The 18,384-nt window shown below is 51.2% G+C and overlaps 9 protein-coding genes across 9 annotated transcripts; 4 read left to right on the top strand and 5 right to left on the bottom strand.

The window, feature by feature from the left end:
- Positions 1-715: 715 nt before the first annotated feature.
- On the top strand, positions 716-2,359 carry BDP81DRAFT_398699 (major facilitator superfamily domain-containing protein; the record flags this gene model as incomplete). Its single annotated transcript, XM_060588496.1, has 3 exons — positions 716-757; positions 838-1,017; positions 1,100-2,359. 3 exons carry the CDS (start codon positions 716-718, stop codon positions 2,357-2,359), a joined length of 1,482 nt encoding a protein of 493 aa, XP_060440170.1.
- A 366-nt stretch (positions 2,360-2,725) lies between these two features.
- On the bottom strand, positions 2,726-3,773 carry BDP81DRAFT_464740 (gentisate 1,2-dioxygenase; the record flags this gene model as incomplete). The annotated part of the gene is made up of 3 exons (XM_060594185.1): positions 2,726-3,036; positions 3,103-3,537; positions 3,620-3,773. The coding sequence occupies 3 exons, from the start codon at positions 3,771-3,773 to the stop codon at positions 2,726-2,728; spliced, it is 900 nt and encodes a 299-aa protein (XP_060440169.1).
- Positions 3,774-4,416: 643 nt separating this feature from the next.
- BDP81DRAFT_475104 (fungal-specific transcription factor domain-containing protein) lies at positions 4,417-7,394 on the top strand (the record flags this gene model as incomplete). The annotated part of the gene is made up of 9 exons (XM_060594722.1): positions 4,417-4,512; positions 4,644-4,744; positions 4,804-5,075; positions 5,157-5,669; positions 5,732-5,924; positions 6,007-6,159; positions 6,217-6,692; positions 6,741-6,962; positions 7,014-7,394. The coding sequence occupies 9 exons, from the start codon at positions 4,417-4,419 to the stop codon at positions 7,253-7,255; spliced, it is 2,268 nt and encodes a 755-aa protein (XP_060440168.1). The 3' UTR covers positions 7,256-7,394.
- Positions 7,395-7,688: 294 nt separating this feature from the next.
- Positions 7,689-9,464, bottom strand: BDP81DRAFT_453794 (FAD binding domain-containing protein; the record flags this gene model as incomplete). Its single annotated transcript, XM_060592865.1, has 5 exons — positions 7,689-8,175; positions 8,232-8,396; positions 8,452-8,608; positions 8,673-9,027; positions 9,099-9,464. 5 exons carry the CDS (start codon positions 9,462-9,464, stop codon positions 7,689-7,691), a joined length of 1,530 nt encoding a protein of 509 aa, XP_060440167.1.
- Positions 9,465-9,674: 210 nt separating this feature from the next.
- On the top strand, positions 9,675-11,285 carry BDP81DRAFT_484387 (uncharacterized protein). The gene is made up of 3 exons (XM_060595106.1): positions 9,675-10,330; positions 10,380-10,886; positions 10,947-11,285. The coding sequence occupies exons 1-3, from the start codon at positions 10,054-10,056 to the stop codon at positions 11,051-11,053; spliced, it is 891 nt and encodes a 296-aa protein (XP_060440166.1). The 5' UTR covers positions 9,675-10,053; the 3' UTR covers positions 11,054-11,285.
- A 226-nt stretch (positions 11,286-11,511) lies between these two features.
- BDP81DRAFT_112050 (uncharacterized protein) lies at positions 11,512-13,523 on the top strand. The gene is made up of 4 exons (XM_060581493.1): positions 11,512-12,302; positions 12,371-12,543; positions 12,598-12,747; positions 12,804-13,523. Exons 1-4 carry the CDS (start codon positions 11,677-11,679, stop codon positions 13,472-13,474), a joined length of 1,620 nt encoding a protein of 539 aa, XP_060440165.1. The 5' UTR covers positions 11,512-11,676; the 3' UTR covers positions 13,475-13,523.
- Positions 13,524-13,961: 438 nt separating this feature from the next.
- BDP81DRAFT_330571 (uncharacterized protein) lies at positions 13,962-14,845 on the bottom strand (the record flags this gene model as incomplete). Its single annotated transcript, XM_060585409.1, has 2 exons — positions 13,962-14,192; positions 14,282-14,845. 2 exons carry the CDS (start codon positions 14,843-14,845, stop codon positions 13,962-13,964), a joined length of 795 nt encoding a protein of 264 aa, XP_060440164.1.
- A 236-nt stretch (positions 14,846-15,081) lies between these two features.
- Positions 15,082-15,963, bottom strand: BDP81DRAFT_112045 (uncharacterized protein). Its single transcript, XM_060581492.1, has 2 exons — positions 15,556-15,963; positions 15,082-15,403 (listed from the first exon to the last, which is right to left on the bottom strand). Exons 1-2 carry the CDS (start codon positions 15,856-15,858, stop codon positions 15,113-15,115), a joined length of 594 nt encoding a protein of 197 aa, XP_060440163.1. The 5' UTR covers positions 15,859-15,963; the 3' UTR covers positions 15,082-15,112.
- BDP81DRAFT_112016 (uncharacterized protein) lies at positions 15,825-17,542 on the bottom strand. Its single transcript, XM_060581491.1, has 3 exons — positions 16,842-17,542; positions 16,459-16,713; positions 15,825-16,276 (listed from the first exon to the last, which is right to left on the bottom strand). The coding sequence occupies exons 1-3, from the start codon at positions 17,336-17,338 to the stop codon at positions 16,069-16,071; spliced, it is 960 nt and encodes a 319-aa protein (XP_060440162.1). The 5' UTR covers positions 17,339-17,542; the 3' UTR covers positions 15,825-16,068.
- Positions 17,543-18,384: the final 842 nt, after the last annotated feature.

Genomic DNA, 18,384 nt, shown 5'->3' with positions numbered 1-18,384 from the left:
TATCGAAGCATGAGTTGGTCAGTGCTGTGACCAAGTCACATGCAAACGGTGCCTTCGCTTCATGATTCATCGCGGAGATAGGAAAGTTCTGATTCTTCCTTGGCTCCTATTCCAGCACAACATGCCGACGAGAACTTGAATGAATCAATATCCCCACTTCTGGTTTATTGTTAGCAATCTTTCTAACACCGTGTCATCGTTGAGCACAGCCTTGGTGGTGTTTGAGTTTGCTTACAAACAACCAACCGACTCAATCGGCTGACGTGCCTAGTACGGCTGTGTTGCTTCGCCTAGCCTGAATCAAGATAGAACCCTTGATATATGCTTCACACTCATCGCGGCAAGTATCTAACAAGACCCGCCTCCCCCGCTTGACCCCGAGATCACGGAAGCAAACTATCATCACCCGGTCTCCAGTGTGGACGCGGGCCGCTGCGGATGCGGGGTAGTATCCGGGGTTATGACAGTTCTCCGCGGATGCATACCCTTAGGTTTATCTCCCCGAATGACTCGCCAGACCAATGATACGCTACGCGTTCGTAAGTTTGATCTTTTAATGAAAGCTGTCGTCTGTAAAGTGGAAGGCTGGAGTAGATAGGACAGGGCGGAGCCAGTGTTGAGCGGAAATTGCAAGAACCCGTGTAAGCATTTATCTAAATTATCGAACTAGACTTGGAAAAAGTCAACTCATATCGTACATCCAAAATCAACAAACATGTCAACATCGAATAATTCAGTGATGGAGTCAAGCGTCTTGGTAAGTGTTGCCGGTGTCCTTGGGCAGAAAGATTTCACCATATTATGGGCTTTGGTAACTAACTATCAACGATTCGATAGGGATGGCCGCTTTCGTGGAGGATCTGGATCCTTCTGAACGTCAGCTTCTACAACCTTTTGGGAAACGCCTTTGCGGCGGGTGCCCCTCCGCTATTTTCGCGCATCATCGAGGAGCTTCATTGCACTTCGGAAGAGGCTTCCCAGCTTTCTACTTGGGTGCTTTTGACTATGGGACTCTCGGTAAGCTTACTCAAAGAGGATCATCGAATGCTCTGCAAATGTAGTTGTAGAGAGACATGGACTAAATTGCCTTCATCTCTAGAACATCTTCGCCCTCCCCGCGGCATCCCTCATCGGCAAACGATACACGATTCTCATATCTCTTGTCATCTTTTTTGTCTTCTGCCTTTGGTCAGGGGAAGCATCTACATTCAATGACTTGAGAACATCAAGAATTCTTGGCGGGCTCGCTGGCGGGCTTGTCGAGGCGCTGGGACCCAGCTTCGTTGAAGAGACATTCCCAAACAATCAACTAGCAAGCGCAATGGTTGTCTACGTTGGACTCTTGGCTGCCGGCTCATCCATCGGACCAATCATTTCAGGAGTTGTCGCGGACGGGACTGGCGACTGGAGATGGTACTTCCGTATTCTATCGGCGCTTATCTTCGTTACATTTGTCGGATCATTGATCATGCTCCCGGAAACTCGTGCGGGCTCGCCAAAGACGACTGAGGAAGTCGAGCTCAGTCCCGTTACTGAAGACAATCCAAAAGGTCTGCCCATGAGCCCCACCTACGCCCAAGTTGAAAACGCCAACCAGCAAGGCTATTCAGGATCTAGAGAACTAGGAAAACAATGGAGACTGCGCTCCTTCTCGACGTCGTACATCGACATGGACTGGAAACTCGCCGCATCGAGCCTCTTTCAGCCTCTCCAACTTCTGGGCGCGCCACAGGTTATTGTCACAACTTTGGTATTCGGTCTCACCATTGGCTGGACTGTCCTGGTATCCATCTTACTCTCGGCGGTGTACAGCCCCCCGCCACTGCTCTGGGGAGCTCGAGATGTCGGACTGCTCAGCGTCGGGCCCTTGATCGGTCTTTTGCTTGGACTCCCAGTTGGCGGCGCGTTGGCTGATTACCTCTTCAACCGAGCCACACGTCGCAACGGCGGGAGACAAGATCCGGCTTCGAGATTGCCAGCTGTGATTATTGGAGGTCTAATCAGCCCAGCTGGATGTCTGGTCATTGGATATGGCCTTGCATCACCCGAAAAGTGGGCGCAAGTCAGCGTTGGCTATGGCATGTTGGCCACAGGTTTGACATGCTCGGCCAACGTGCTACTAACATATGCTGTGGACACCATGCCACCTCGAGCCAGCCATATCGGAGTTTTGGTGAACTTGATCAAGAATTCCGTCGGTTTCGGAGTCTCTTACGCGGCTACAAGCTGGATGGCACAGGCAGGACCCGTTGCTCAATTTGGTACCATGGCGGGAATCCTCTGGGCGGTGTACTTACTGGTGATCCCCCTTTACTTTTTCAGTGATACAGTCATTCGTAAGACTGCAGCTCTCGCTTAGGCTAGGAGAGTAGTCTTTCAGACGGGATAGGGATAAGGAACGAACGGGAAGTCGGCCGTTGTAGCTTTGTTGCAATTTACCTCGAATTTGAAACTTTGATATGAACAAGAAAGGAACCATACCTTGCTGTGACTCAGCATTGTTACGCAGAATCCCCTGTTTGATACAAGAAAACTTGTAGAATTGAAGCGACCGAGTGTCTTGATGCCTACGTTGTCTGCACGCGAATGGTGCTTTGGCGCGTGAAACTAAACGTCTGTAAACTCGTAGACTATATCTCAGACCCCAGTTCCTATCTACAGGTACAAATGTTATAATAGAATTCATCTTATTTCATTTAGTCTACAGGTGAGTAAATACAACCGCTTAGTTCGATACAAGACGTTCCACGTCCATATCAGCTGAGCGGTAAAACCCCAGACTTTTCAGCATGGGCATGTCATCAAAACGGTACAGATACACGTCTGTCTCCAGGCCCTCGTCCGCAAAATGCTGATAAGAGTACCACGAAGGAATGCAGAAAGTATCCCCCTTCTTCCAGATGAGATCTGTATCACCGATACGAGAGCGTCCTGATCCCTCCACGACATGGTAAACAGATGACGCGGTCTCCTGAATAAGAGGAGACTTGGCACCGGAGGCCAAGCGGGCTGCACGGCCACCTAAAACCTTGCTGACTGGAGCGTTGCACAAGTCAGTTCAATGGTCAAAACATTGGATGGGACGGAATATCAAGCAAGTACCTTCAGATCCATCTGCACGAAGATAGCTTTGTGTAGCATAGTGCCCTTCCTCGGCGTCAAGTGCTGCTTTCATCCTACTCCACGGGAAGACAATGGGCGACTGGGATGTATCAACATTATCTGCTGGGTATCGTGGCGATGAGAAATGCTCGACAAAATGAACAGGGAAGTGGGTAAAGTTGGGCAAATCTAAGCCATCAAGCCAGATCATCGGGCCAGACCCATCCTTTCCATGATCATGCCAGTTCCAAGTGGGGGTCAAGATTACATCTCCCCGGGTCATCTGGATGCGCTTTCCGTGAACGGCAGTGAAGCCGCCATTGCCCTCAATGATGAAGCGCATGGCGAAAGCCGTGTGTCGATGCGCCGGCGCTGTCTCATTGGGCATGACCAGCTGCAGCCCAGCGTAGAGAGTGTCAGTTGTGAAAGGGGCATCTAGGTTTTCAAGTCAGGAACGGATTCAGAATTCAGAAGTCAGAGGTCTAAAGCTCCATCGACATGGGCTGCATATCCGTACCTCTGGAGGGGTTGACGAGCATTAAGACCCTGCGCTCAGCTTGCTTTTCGGTAACAAGCTGACCCGCTTGCAAAAGGGTGGGTTGAATTTCCGAATACTTCCAAAGATGGGGTGTGCACCGTGGGTTGGGCAGAGGAGGGTTTAGTCTGGTCATTTGCAGCCACAGAGGCTTTGTGTGGTTAGCCTCAGCGTCGCGCAGCATCTTCGCGGTGCCATCTCCAGCCGGCTCGGGTTGTTGCGAAGTCTCTGTGACGGTTGTTGAAGACATGGCTAGCTTTCGTATTCCCAGTATGATACGACGTTGAGTTGCTTGAGTCAAGTGGTAAGGTGTGTTGATTGCTTTCACTCTTCTTGAATGGTTTTTCGGTTAGCGACGATTCAGTGTTGAAGAGATGTGTTTATGACTTGATCGAAAACACATGATTTACGAGTGTTTGCCGAACTCTCATCCCGTGTGAAGGCCAACCGCGTTTTGTCAGTACCGTCAACGTGATGGCGAGGGTACAAAGCGAGCGCAGATGTATCCGGGGAGTTAAGGTCTTAGCCGAAACGGCATGGTCGGAGGCTTTGGCAAAGACACCAACCCACTACGCTAACCGTACGCGATCCGGCGCAGCACAGCCTCTAAGCGTTAGGTGTACAGCGTTTAGAGTTCGGTCCTCTTCCCTAACTCCCCGCCCTCCCTTTTCAACTACACCGGGGACTTGATCATCTTTCTCTCTAAATCCCCGCCTCTATCAGTCTCTGCCCTATCGTGCCATACAACTTGTGAGCTGGATGAAGACTTTCCCCGAGAAATGGAGAACAGCACTCCAGGGCCAACAGGCGCGTCGACTCGGAAGCGGAAGCGTAATCCGATTGCCTGCAGCTCATGTCGAGCTCGGAAGTCAAGGGTGAGTGCGACGTTTTCGGACTACCACACGGTTGGCAGCCAATTTGGCAGATTTCGCCTGGACGGAATCGTCCCGCCCACCGGATGTTACTGGATGTCATTGAATACTAATCAGAAAACTTTGGATGATAGTGCGACGGTGTTAGGCCTCAGTGCTCCGCTTGCGTCGAACAAGGTATCGAATGTATCTACGCAGCCAACTCTGGCGGAAGCAACGCACTGGTACCGAAACAGTATGTTTGTTGGATCTGCCTGGAAAACCTTTGCAAAACTTGTCTCACTCTGTGGCTAGATATCTCGAGCAAGTCGAACACCGCTTAGCTGATGTCGAAGAAGAAATTAGTCGGCTAAAGAGACTTATACCCGCCTCGTTTCTACGGGGAAAACAACATGTTCTCTTCCCACGTAGTATTTCTGGTCGTACCGATGATCTCTCAGAAACCACATATCCCGAGGAGTCGCTGAATGTTGAGGATGGAAGCGTTACGCAGGGGATTACCCCCGACGCAACAGATGGTGTTGGTACTATTGAATTTACCACAGACGAGTCTTGGGCGTACTTCGGTATGACAGAATAAACTAACTTCACGGTCATGATCCTCAATTTCCTTGAGTACCTGCTGATTCTCAATTGTTATCAATCAGGGCCTTCATCCAACATTGCGTTCACAAGAATCATCCGCCGCACGCTCGACCATTTACTGAACAAAAGCCAGAGAGATGAGCGGGGAGAGACATCTTGTACACCTGCAAAGCAAGCACAACAACACATTCTGGCCGTTTCTAGATCTCAGTCCCCAGTCACAGATTCCTTCGACTCAAGGAAACTCGAAAAACCGTCCGAGGCATCTCGTCTGCCGCCTGAAGAAGAAGTCGTCAATCTTGTGCGCCAATTCTTCCGTGACACGGGTCTTCTATTCCCCTATATCCACGAAGAGAGCTTCTGGAAAACGTACGCTCAGTACAGAGCAACTGGTATGCAGAACGTGAAAACTGCATGGCTTGCACTGTTACACATGATTCTGGCCATGGCTACGAGCACCATGAACGCTACAGGGGTAGGTTTGGGCGACCGCCAGGCGATATCAGAGGTTCATTACCGGCGAGCCAAAGCCCTTTCAATGACGGAGATGATGATAGGAGCCAATGTCGAAGCAGGTACTGCTACTCCTTCCTTCTTCCAGCGACATTTTCTTTAGCTGACCCCAATTCTTTAAAAGTCCAGGCTATGCTCCTCATGTCACAGTACCTTCAAGGCAGCCAACGGTCTATACAGACATGGGCCATCCACGGACTCGCTGTGAAAGCCGCGCTCGAATTAGGTTTCCATTCAGAATTGGCTCTTCAAAGATTCGAACCACTTGAACGAGAAATCAGAATACGTACTTGGTATGGATGTGTGGTACTCGACAGGTAAGTAGAATATCCAGATGATCTAGCCGGCTAGCTGAGCAAAGGATTGCGTCTGACTACCTATGTTACCATGGGAATACAGAACGCTGAGCATGACCTTCGGCCGGCCGCCCATCATTCCGCAAAACTATATCCGAACACCTCTGCCAAAACACTTCATTTCTCATCAAAGAACATCCGATATCTCGAGATGGTCTAACGAGGAAGAGAGTACTGCGTTTTGGAATGCATCCATGTTTGTCCACCACACAGTCTTCCTCCGCCTGATGTTTACTGATAATTGGCTATCCAGAACGCTGTACGGGGTTACCGCCGCCGTAATCGACGAACTATACGAAAGCAATATTGGATCAATATCGGCCATCCCGTTAACAAACACCGTGGCTAGTGTGATACAGATCGGACAGAAACTCGCTGACTGGCAAGCATATTTACCCCTCTCGATGCAGCTTGTGGAGCCGAATGAAGTCGCCAGCCCTGAAGGGAAGATGATGTTACTGAAGTTCCGTGTGATACTAACGCTCCGGTATCACAACCTGCAACTACTGTCGCATCGCCCAATACTAGACCGCTGTCTACAATCTTTCGATGGAAGCCCTCAGTCACCCCAAGAAGCCGCCACGCTGCAACAGGCGTGGCATCTCAGTAGAACAGTATGTCTGCGGTCTGCTGAAGCTATCATCCGCTTAGTTGAAGCCTGTGAACTTGCGAATGATGTACAGCCTACGGTCTCCTTCCTTGGGGCGTGGTGGTTCAGTTTATACTTCAGTGAGTGTGACTCGCTTTCCGAAAGAATGCCAGCTAATTCCATTTCAGCCTTCAATGCCTCCTTAATTATTGTTGCGACTAAGCTGGTCGAGGACAGTTATGGGTCCATGCCCTTTGATCAAGGCTACACAAACACCGCTATACGGCTTGACGATATACTGAAGAGTGCAGTGAGTTGCATTGCGCGACTGGACATCCAGAACCCCATGGTGGAAAAGTGCGCGAAGTTTACTGCAACCTTGATCTTCATGGTTCAGAGCTTGCATATGAGTAGGCGATAGCGTCAGTGTGAAGTACGTGCAAAGACTGACTTCGACATAGCTCCGGGCCGTGACGATGCCGCCCGCGAGGTGGGAGGAATGGTGCCCAGCCAGACAATTCCTTTAGACGGAGGTGAGAATGCGCAGACCACGCAAATGGCGTCGAATGGAGGAATGGATGAAGCCTTCTCAAACTTGATGAACTACCTCCCACCTAACTTCAATGATTTCCCCAACACTGCCGCAAACTTCTCGATGTCCGAGTTGATGGACGATTTTGCTACAGGGGACTTGTTTTGGTAGGCTCTAGTCACTCGACTTTGGTCACTGCATGTACATATTCGAAACTTGTTGTCATATAATCAAAGCTCTCCAACTACTTTTCACAAGCGCTAGATAAGAGTCCTTGTTAATAATAGCAAGTCATCAAGGGCGGTGGGCGAAAGCTAACGAGTAGTCGCTTGAGAAGGTGTCCTGTATCCACATATGATTTCGTCACTGTGAGTATGGATTGTCTCCGTAAATCATTTCAATGAACGGCTTGTCGTCAGTCACCACGTCAGTTAGTCACCAACCCATGATGGACTACAAGAAAAGCTGGAAGACCATGTCTCTAGTCATGTTCTTTCAATTGGTTCTAGCATGAAAGCACTCCCTCACTCTAGCTAATCGCTCTGATTCTTCCCACAATTTATTGTACTGCGCAACCCTGTAAACCATGTCGGTACTAAGCTCTTCAGGCCTCACTTTCCCGCGTCCATTGCTCCAACATCTTATCCTCGGCGTCATAACCATAAGCCCAAGACTGAGTAAGGGGATCAGACCACTGGTTTGGGCTGCTCGAAAATTTGCGACCCTCGACTTCGGGGCGCATCGCCTCATCTCGAGCCTTCTGTTCGGGGCCATCCTTGAAGTGCCACAGCAGAGCATTCACCATGCTGGCTTCCTGCATCATCGAGGTTCGTGTCTTCCTTTCTTTTTGAAATACCTGAAGCGCATGGCCAAGCTGTTCACGACTTGCAATGTTGTTGAGTGCCACAGCCAAAGCGGCGCCGTCCTCGACTGCCATGGCCGCTCCCTGGGACATGTAGGGGAGCATTGCATGTGCCGCATCACCGAGGATGACAAGACGTTCAGAATCCGCAACCCATCGTTCCAACGGGACGCCAGCCATCAGAGGCCACTTGACGGTGGTGTCAATCAACTCGATTATTTTTGTGAGCCTGCAACATGTCAACAAGTCAAGCAAACACGTTTTGGAGAGATCGCGGAATCATACTGTGAGTCCCAACCCCTGAATTCCGCTCTCATCTCTTCCAGAATTTCGGCTTGCGTCTTTTGTTCCCAGGTGGAAGGATCCCTCACGTCCCTATGAGACAACACAATGTTGAAAGATTCGCCAGCAGCGATGGTGTAAGTCATGACGTGACGATCTTCGCCAATCCTGTGCTGCAAATTAGACCACCATCTCCGACGAATGTGATCGTCAATCAGCTTACCAAACATGCAGTCCGGGCTTCTCAAGAATCCAGGCAACTTCTGGGATCTTTCTCATCTTGCTGACATCCACCGTGGCTCGGTAGACTGCAAACCCCGTGTAATTCGTTGCCCCAACTTGGTTGGAGGGCAGCAAATTCCTGGCTACTGATTTGACGCCTTTGCCGCAAGAATACATTAGCCCAGATCAACACACGAACTCTAACATGAAGGGGTCACTCACCATCGGCAGCAACAATCAGATCTGCCGAGAAGGTCTCGCCGCTAGACAGGGTTGCACACGGGAGGTGATGGTTGTAGCTGGCGACCCTGCTATCCAACCGAACCGCAACTCCAAGATCCTTGGCTCGCTGGTAGAGCGCAGAGTGTAGGTGAGCACGATGTGCGACGTAGTATGGTGCTCCGCAGAGCTCAATAAAAGATTCAGAGAGATCAGTGAAGCCAATACGGTGGCCATTCTCCCAGCGACGGAACGAGATACCGTCGGGACGTACTGCCTGTTCTGACATAATGTCCATTACCCCCCATCGTTGAAGAAGTTTGCTCGAGTTTGGTGGGATCTGGATTCCAGCACCAACCTACAATCAGTGGTTAGATATTTCAAGAAGCTTAGATTGACATTTCAAGGGCTGCCTGCAGCAAAGCGTACCTCTGATAACTGAGCGGCTTGTTCTAAGACAGTAACCTTGTGGCCACTCCTTGCCAGAGCGACTGCTGTTGCAAGGCCCCCAAGACCAGCCCCAACGATGAGAATATCAAGAGATATCAATGCTGACGGGGCGTTTTCCGATGTCTTTCCGTCGTTTGTGGTGTTCAAGCCTCGAAGAAAGTTGAGGCTATTGGAGGGATAGGACGTGAACAACGGCTTGCGGTGGCCAGAGCTTCCATTGTACTGTTTGTTGCTCGTCTCCTCGCCGACATGACTCTGTGGCCGTTCAGTCCCGTTCTCTGACTTGTGAGACCGAACAAACGGGTCCTGCGAGACAGGCTGGAGTACTTCTGTAGCAGCGGGCATTTTGCAATAGGTTGAACTGAGGGAAATACTGTCGTTGAGGGTAGACGGGAAGATCTTTCTCAACTCGAAGCGTTGCCTTGTTACCTCATTGGGAATCCGTGACCAAGTCGTTGGTTCATATGAAAGAGGTCCCCCATTGTTTCAAGCCTACACGGCCAGCAGTCGGACGCATCCCGTGCCCACTGCCGTGGATCGAGGGTGGTGAACACCCTGGCAAACTAAACTAAGGCTTAACTCCCCGGATCCCCGCATTCAGCGATCCTCCCCCACAAACCTCCGCGCTGCAGCGACTCCCCGTCGAGAAGTTGTCGGAATCATCCCGTGAGACGGATGTGTTATCCTAGCGTCACTATGGAAAATAAGAGAAGTGCAATTCCAAGCGGGGAGATGTCACTATCCCCGATTCCATGCCATTATCGAGTGGCTTGCGTGACGGCAGTTCTCACTGACAACAAAGCTAGGACCTGACTGATAACGTGATATCGTGGTGACAAAACAAAGTCGTTTCCAGTTCAGATATCGGCATCATTTTGGAGGTACTCTACTCAAGCGTCTTTAGACATCATCTTTCCTGTTATTCACCGTCATAATGTCGGTAGCGTGGCAAAGACTTGTTCGATTTGTTGCAAGCGACGGAAGGATTCTCCGAGGAGAGCCCATTCTTCCTCATGAGGGATTCGATTTGGGAAACACCACCGAAGAGACAAGTTTAAAAGCAAAAGTCATTGACGGTTCCGACATCTATGACACCTCAGGGAAGACCAAGGTCACCGATGAGATCGTGGTGGTGAAGAAGCTTCTCGGCCCCTTGGCACAGGCAGATGTGCCCATTCTCCGATGTGTCGGGCTGAACTATGCTACCCATAGTAAGTTGGATGCACACCATGGAGACTTTGATACTTATCATCTACTCAGTCAGAGAGGCCGGTCGCAAGCCACCGCCGTTCCCCTCCATCTTTTTCAAACCAAACACAACTGTTTTGGACCATGACGCAGATGTGATCGTTCCCAAGATCTGCCAGGATGACCAGGCCGATTACGAAGGCGAATTATGTCTTGTCATCGGCAAAGATGCCAAGGATGTATCTGTGTCCGATGCGCTGGATTATGTTGCTGCGTACACTTGTGGCAACGACATCTCATCAAGAAAGCTCCAGCGCGATGCTGCATTTGCAGGAAATGTACCGCAGTGGGGTTTCTCCAAGGGATTCGACACATTTGCGCCTTTGGGACCTTGTCTCGTACGACCCGACCTTGTTGGGGATCCCAAATCGCTTCGCCTTGAGACAAAGGTTGACGGGGAAGTGAGGCAAACTGAAGGTGTCGATGATCTTCTCTTCGACTGTGCTTACATCATTTCCTACCTTTCCTCTGGGACGACGCTACAGAAGGGGTCAGTCATCATGACGGGTACCCCGGGAGGTGAGAACTCTACATGCGCCCGTTGATCGTTTATTGTAACTGACTTGAGGGCCTTGGAAGGTGTTGGGGCGGGCTTCAAACCCCCAAAATGGCTTACACCTGGGAACAAGATGGAAGTCACCATCACCAACATAGGGACGCTAAAGAACGGCGTCAAATTCGCATAGGTTTCGCGAGGTGTAGCCTGGGAGGCGTGAGGAACTGGGCTGAATGAGTGCTGCAAGAAAGCATTAGTAGTCTCGCTACTGCTTTCACGTGATTGATGGGCTTCCTAGCGACCAGATTGCTGTTGAACGCGGTAGGTATCAAGTCAAGGGACACGCGACGTCGACAGCACCACAGACGATAATAGTTCGAACGACTCATAGAGTGAATAGGAATAAGCAGTTTGAGTTCTCGTTCACAACGATCCAATTTCTGAGTGGCATTCATCCCGCGCTAGTCGGGCTATTTATTAGCGAGTGGCGGGTAATAAGACCTAGCCTGTCAGCTAACTACTTTAAAGATGGTTTCGCAGCATGAAGGATCAAGCCGTGCTTGGGTGATCTACGCCGACTTTGGGGTAGTGCTTATTACACAAATGCACACTTAGGCACCCCTTCGTGGCGGTGACAATACCATGGTTTTCATGAACTATCGGATCTTAAAAAGGGAAGACCCCCCGGCACATCGAATTCTGACGAGGGGCTGAAGAGATCGATCTTGGTACACCGATAAGCTTGCAGGACAGCACCAAGAATCCCACCATTCGCATGCGTGACAGCGGCAAAGCAGCAGGTAAACTTTTGTGATGGATTCGAGAGAGCAGGACGACGATGCGCGACAAGTGCGCCGAAAGCCGGTTCCCTCGTACGTTCCGCCGCTTGGGTACGACGAGGCCCTACTGCTCTCATCCGCCCATACCCACGTCTACGACTGGGATCACGAGCCCGAAGCCACGGCACGCCCTTTCGACGAACCGCGAAGTACAGAGATTGGGAGAGACTTGCCCTCAAAGTCGACCTTTGCGAGCGGTGAGACGGAATACGAGCTGGTGAGGACACCGAGTGCCGAGAAGACGGGGAACAACACACGACGGCCCTCGCGACGGAGATGGCAGATTCTGAAAGGGTGGTGGCCAGAGATCATTTGGTGCTTGATCAGTGTTGTCTGCATCATTGTTCTCGTCACGGTGCTGAGGTCGTACGACAACCAGCCACTGCCAAACTGGCCCCTTGGTCTGACGCTCAATACCGTCGTCGCCTTCATCTCAACATTTTGCCGCACATCCTTCGTTCTCCCGGTTGTCGAAAGTCTATCACAGTACAAATGGAACTGGTACAAGTCGCCTAGGCCATTGGGCGATTTTGCGGTCTTTGATGAAGCCAGCCGCGGCCCGTGGGGCAGCTTGAAGCTGCTGCTCAGGACGAAGGGCCGGTATGTAAACCACCTCAAGCCAAGCAAGTACAATTCAAAAGCAGAGTTGATAAATCGATGTGGTACAGGCTCGTTGGAATTCTCTCATCTGTTATCCTGGTTTCTGGGATCGCGACCTCAACGTTGACACAATCCGTTGTCACTTACCCTACTCGTCAAGTTGCTATTGCTGGGAACGAGACCGCACTCACGCAAAGGAATAACGAGTATTTCTGGGCAACTGCCAACGGACCTGCTACAAGTTGGTCATCTTTCCCAATTGATAGATCGACCCTCAAAGTTGACCTTCTCGCAGGAGATATCATGTTCCCGATCAACCAGATTATTCCCCGAAGTCTCTACACCCCACCCACCGAAGTGATGCCGTATTATCAAGCTAGCTGCCGATCCAACAACTGCACTTGGGATGACTTCACCTCGCTTGCCGTATGCGTTGATATGAAGAGTAGGATCCGTCACCACACCATTTTCTCCGTTGCTCGTCTAACTGATTTGCATTAGACGTTACAGACCTTCTCACGAGTGATGGCGACCCCATCGAAATGGGCACAAATTCCACGCTCCCCAACAGCCTGACTTTGCAAAGAACTTATGGGTACGACAATCTGAACATCTCCAGCGGCCCGAGTCTGTCATTCAATGGTACCGATGCAATGGGAGCCAAGATCTGGAACTTTTTCGTCATCTACGGCCCCCGGTTGCGTGCCACGGAAATCATGCTGCATTGGTGTGTGAATACATACAGGGTGACGGTCCAGGACAACATCCCCGTCACGCAAAAGGTCGCTTCCTACACAAATCCACAGGAAGGAGAAGTGTTTGTAGAAACCTACAACATGACCCGTAACGCCACATACTTGACATCGCCAGATAACCCGAACAAGAAATATGTGGCCGACGGAATGGGTCCTGGGGCGATTGCTGAAATCCTCGACTCGACTCTATCGGGGACTTACATCAATGCCGGCACATACAGATTCCAGAACGGAACACAAATCTATGGGACAGCTCTATCGCGGGCCGAAATTGGTATCAATGTTACCACAGAGTCTCAGAAGCTGGATGATGCCCTGTTCACGACGCTTCGCAATCTCACCGAAAACATTGCTAGCGGTCTCACGAACGCGTCAGTCGAGAAATTCCGTGTTTGGTTCTCCAGGAATCCCAACTAACACCATACAGGCTTCTGAATGACAACGTTAGCGGAACTGCGTGGCAAGTGGAGAGATTCGTCTCGATCCGGTGGCCATGGTTGACGCTACTGGCCGCTCAAGTTGGGCTCTCCATCCTGACTTTGGTCATCATCATGATTGAGACTGCCAGCCTAGATATTGAGATCGTCAAGGGCTCTCCCCTCCCTGCACTTCTGGCAGTGCATCCAGATGAGAAGAATGCTCTACTAGGGGACCATATCGAGGAAACGCACAACAAGGATAGTAGGCTTCCGCATTTGAGGGCTTCGGGCATTACTGGCGGTCTGAGGAGAAGTGGAGAGGACTGGGTTCTTCAGGGGATCAAAAGACGATGAATACCATTTGATAGTAACTGAAAACATGTTTACCTTCACCGTTCTGTTTCTGCAATCTCTCCACAAACCACAGACAACCCGGAGATATTATTCGCTCCTATTACTACCACACGTGGCTAAAATCAGGATGCTTACGCTTTGAAAAATCTCCGAGAGCCTTTGGGATTCATATTGACACCAGCGTCGTCGCAGTTGTCTCCGCCTCTGACAACGACATTCCAATCGTCCATGTGGAAAGTCTGCCCGCTAACAGTCATGCCTTGTCCTTGGTTGGCATCCAACTTGTCCTTACACTTTGACAAGACGCGCTGGGCGCCGTCGGCAATGTCGCCAAACGAATCGATCTGCTTGGAGCTTTTGGCCTGCGTGGAACCAATTGAAATGTCAGCCACTCCACCTTACCAAGACACTACATGTGTGGCCATCAAGAGGAGAAGAGCAAGATACTCACATCGTTGCACCACCAGATACCCGTACTATTCCGACAACTAACCCGTCCGCAATTTGCAGGTCCGGCCCCATTCTCAGGCTTCCCCTGAATCGTCCTCAGATAATCGATACTGAGATGCGCGGCCGTCCTATTGCCCTCCCTGAAATTGTTGCATAGCGTCTGGTCTTTATCCTCAAAGGTGGCCCTTTTCCCGATAGCTGGCATCGCAACCTTGCCAAACTGGTCGTCAATGTCAAAGGTCGGGTGCATGTCGAGGACCTGGGCGGCCACCTCTTCGACTGTGCCTCGGAGGGAGAGCATCTTGCCGCTGCCGTCGGTGGAAGGGATCTCCCAGCGGGGGATGAAGATGCCGTAGCCTGGGATGGGCGCGCCGGGGCTCGGGGCGTCTTGTCCAAATGCCCATACCTGTTGATGGAGCGTTAGCCATTGTCTTCTAGACGTGTATGCATAATGGGACTTGCCACGGTGACTAAGATGGCCCACGGGAACGAGATGGAGAGCGAGATTAACATGATGTCTGTGATGAAGTCGGTCTACAGTGGGAAGGCATGCCAGCCTGGCCATACCTGACGCGGGGCTCATATTTTCAAGTCGTTATCAACATTATTGTTTCGGAGAGGGGTAGCGTCAAGCTCACGTCGTCTTTGATGTTTGGGCAACATCATCGGCCGAAGTTTAACTCGACAACCTTCAATGCTCTGCCGAACCACCACATTCTGGCCCAAGAAGATTCCACAGATTTACTCCATGGACGACTTGGCGTCTCTTAAAGTGCGCAATTGCCTTGTTCTCTGACATCCAAGCCAGAGTGTCGCCTCCTGGGTTCGGCACCTACCTCAACTGACCGAGACGGTGATCTCTCAGGACTTGGAAGCCAAATGCTAACAAACCACAACTCGCTCTGCATGTTGCAATCAACCTGTACGACAAGCAGAATACTAAGCAATCTTTGTCTACGGCTCCATGGACGGCGAAGCTACAATTCAAGGGACCCGAACCATCACGAGAGGATGCAATAACACATACATACGTTTGGACGGCAGAATACAACCCGACGAAACGAGAAATACAACCAATGTGGGCAATTCGTGGTCTATGAAGCGCCGGCAGCGAAACCGAACCCTGCCGTCCGGTTAGACTCAAAGTTGCCGTTTCATCCTCCCAGAGAGCAGCGATGCCCTTGTCCAAAGGTCTCAAAGCCTCAACCACTACAAAAGCCAAATCGGCGAGGGAGTGTCGTCCAATACTAACGCGCCACATAGACGTGAGCTTACTGCACTCTTTGGTATTGGTGCACATGCGGTGCAATCGCTGGTATCGAGTAAGGTAGGGCGCTGACTATTGTTTCGCTGTCGGGATGTGTTGTGGCATGAGGCGTAGTCGAGTAACGGCAGAGTAGCTATCATAGGTACGGGCAGGATAATCTGTCCAACATCAATTGATCTCGAGCAGAGGTAACCAGCAAAGTCGCCAGTAAGATAGGTATAAGTAATCTCATATCTCATCAGGTTGACAAAGAGAAGGCTAGCTATATATAACATGTAAAAAGGGTATTCTAGTACAGTAGGTAGAATCATAGTATCTAGCCTGAAATTTGCGCCGCGTAAAGACTCCAAAGAGTCGCAGCCGGGTGAAAAAGGAACCGGGTTAAAAGGGGGTATCGGAATGTCGCGGAACTCATTGTAGTGTAGGCGCGCGCTCAATCATGCATATGCTCGTCGTGAATGCATCAGTAAAATCATCATCAGTAATAGTGAAAAAAGGGGAGAAGACCATCCGCGCGCCTCTCATAGGTCGCTCACAATTCCCTCATACGTCTCGTCGACGGTCGCCAATCCGCCCGTGGTAGTGCCGTAGCCCCTCTCCTTCTTCTTCCCCTTCTTTTGTAGTAGCGGCTGCTGGTTCGTCGTAGATGTTGTTGTTGTTGTTGTTGTATGCCGGCCTTCGCTGTACCACTGGAACACGGCACATAGGAAGCCAATGAAGAAGAGGAACCTAGAGAAAAGGCGCATCGTTAGTCAATCATCCCAATTCCGGTTGAGCCAAGCCGAAAAAACTACATGCATCCCTTCCCCCCCCCCCCAACGGACGGGACCGGACCAGAGATATCGTCGTAAAGAGACACGTGATGGAGTAAGAAAATGACAGAAAAGAACAAAAAGGAACAAATTACTCACCACATCTTGACAGCCAACCCGACAACGACCCGCACCCCCTTCTTCTCCAACCTGTCGCCGTCCTGCCCCTCCCCCTCCTCAACACCACTCACACCAGCGCACACGACGACGGCGCAAAACGTGGCCAGCACCAGACCGGTCGCCTGGAACCCCAAATCCCCAAGCCTGTTCAGACAGCCGACCCCGCGCAAGAGGGCCGCGGAGAGGGAGACGCTGAGGAGGATCATCAGGGCCGGCGACGCGAACTCGGATAGCCTGCGGGTGCCGTCATCGTTAGCTATGCCTGTTTGGTTTGTATGACACGAGATCAATCTCGATGAGCGATACTCGATACCTCATGGGGGAAAGAATGGAGGGGGGGAAAAGAGGGAGAAGAGACTCACCAGTTCCAAATCTCAAAATCACCACCATTGTACACCATGTAAATAATCCAGCCCTCAACACCGCCAGCGACACAACACTCCAACCCCATCAGAATCCACCACGCAACAGCCTCCAATCCGCCTCCGGCAGCCATCGCTCCCCCATCGCTCCCCTCACTCGACCGCGAGCTCGAACTCCCCGCGCTGCCCCGACGTCCCCATCCCGAGGAACGGTGGATCTGGTGGTTCGGGTTCCCCAACATTCTCTTCCCCTCCCCTGCTGCTGCTGCTGCTGCTGCTGCTGCTGCTGCTACTTCCCTTCCCCCTAGACCCGCTTCGAGATCACACTCGACGACCGTGACGAGAGGATGATGATGCTGTTTCCACGCCGCCTTTTCGTCTCGTTGTTGATACTGTTTCGGCGTTCGCTGCTGGTGGAGATGTTGCCGTAGTTGCTGCTGCGGACTCCCGGCCCGGGTAACAATGGCCATCAAGGCGAGGCGAGATGCGGCCTCCATCGGGATCGATATCGATATCGATATCGCGAACGTGGATATGGATGTGAATGTGAATGTGGGCTGACGAGCTCAATCCGGTTCGATTGTGCCGAGGTTAACAACGTACGGATACGCAGCGTAGACATGCGAATTGCCCGCCGTCTGGATTTGGAGTTTTGGAGTACCTAGTCGGTATGGTACAGTATACTCGATAATACCACTCAGTATCAAGTTTGCGTCAAGTCGATGGTAAGTGAATGACTGCAACAACAAGAAGAAGCATGGGCAGAGTCAGACGAGAAAAAAATGTGTATGAAACTCATTTCAAGAAGTTAGGTAAAGGTGAAAGAAGAGAAACTTGAAATCGTGTGGACAAACCAAAGGAACAACACGTTGACAAATTCCACCAGACCCCAAAACTTTAGGCATCATGGAAAATTATGTGACTGAACCCCTTGAATTAGATAACTTGGTATCATTGGGCTGTGTATCCCCTTTTTTCAGCTGGCTCCTGTCTCTCTCCCACAAGTCTCTCACAGTTTCTCCCTTCCCAGAGGCTTGTGTCAGTGTGTCCCTTTCCGCGCCTCCCTTTCTTCCGACATGCGACGGACCACCTGACCCCGTCACCATTCCCGTCCGCCGTCGCACCTGAGCCATCCATCTCACATCATCCACACCCCCCCCCCCCCCTTCCGTGCCCCCTCAGCCCTTTTCCCTTCATTCATTACAATACTCTTACCTATTTATTTTTGCCCTGCCCTCTGCCAACAGTAAGGCACAAAGCAAGTTGCCCTTCTCGGACCCCCCGCAGCAAAGGCCCGTTACCCCGGACCCGCAAGACCCCGTGTCTCGATGCCCAGCTCGCCTGCGCACCACTCACAGTCGTCCGCCCTCTTTGATGAACTCTCTTCGGTTCCCGACCAGCCCAGCCCAGCCCAGCCGACACACGTACATCCATCCAGTGACCACTACATTTTCAAGGCAGAGGTGATGGGGATAAACACACTTCATCACGCATATTTGTGGTCACACCCGTACGCAAGGTACCTTGCCCCACAGGACCCCCA

Source organism: Colletotrichum phormii (genome assembly GCF_030913505.1).
Source record: "Colletotrichum phormii strain CBS 102054 chromosome Unknown BDP81scaffold_25, whole genome shotgun sequence".
NCBI classification, from domain to species: domain Eukaryota; kingdom Fungi; phylum Ascomycota; class Sordariomycetes; order Glomerellales; family Glomerellaceae; genus Colletotrichum; species Colletotrichum phormii.
Note: the sequence above shows the minus strand (reverse complement) of the source record. Positions and strands in the feature narration are given on the sequence as shown.

Bases quoted from the DNA above. Each gene is read 5' to 3' on its own strand.
- BDP81DRAFT_484387 (XM_060595106.1), top strand. From the start codon at position 10,054: ATGTCGGTAGCGTGGCAAAGACTTGTTCGATTTGTTGCAAGCGACGGA. The intron at 10,331-10,379 runs GTAAGTTGGATG...TCATCTACTCAG, and splicing joins GCTGAACTATGCTACCCATA to TCAGAGAGGCCGGTCGCAAG. The intron at 10,887-10,946 runs GTGAGAACTCTA...GGGCCTTGGAAG, and splicing joins CATGACGGGTACCCCGGGAG to GTGTTGGGGCGGGCTTCAAA.
- BDP81DRAFT_112045 (XM_060581492.1), bottom strand. From the start codon at position 15,858: ATGATTCTACCTACTGTACTAGAATACCCTTTTTACATGTTATATATA. The intron at 15,404-15,555 runs GTAAGCTCACGT...ACCGGACGGCAG, and splicing joins CACCAATACCAAAGAGTGCA to GGTTCGGTTTCGCTGCCGGC.
- BDP81DRAFT_112050 (XM_060581493.1), top strand. From the start codon at position 11,677: ATGGATTCGAGAGAGCAGGACGACGATGCGCGACAAGTGCGCCGAAAG. The intron at 12,303-12,370 runs GTATGTAAACCA...GATGTGGTACAG, and splicing joins CTGCTCAGGACGAAGGGCCG to GCTCGTTGGAATTCTCTCAT. The intron at 12,544-12,597 runs GTTGGTCATCTT...ACCTTCTCGCAG, and splicing joins TGCCAACGGACCTGCTACAA to GAGATATCATGTTCCCGATC.
- BDP81DRAFT_112016 (XM_060581491.1), bottom strand. From the start codon at position 17,338: ATGGAGGCCGCATCTCGCCTCGCCTTGATGGCCATTGTTACCCGGGCC. The intron at 16,714-16,841 runs GTGAGTCTCTTC...CGGCACCCGCAG, and splicing joins GATTTTGAGATTTGGAACTG to GCTATCCGAGTTCGCGTCGC. The intron at 16,277-16,458 runs GTGAGTAATTTG...CCTTTTCTCTAG, and splicing joins GGGTTGGCTGTCAAGATGTG to GTTCCTCTTCTTCATTGGCT.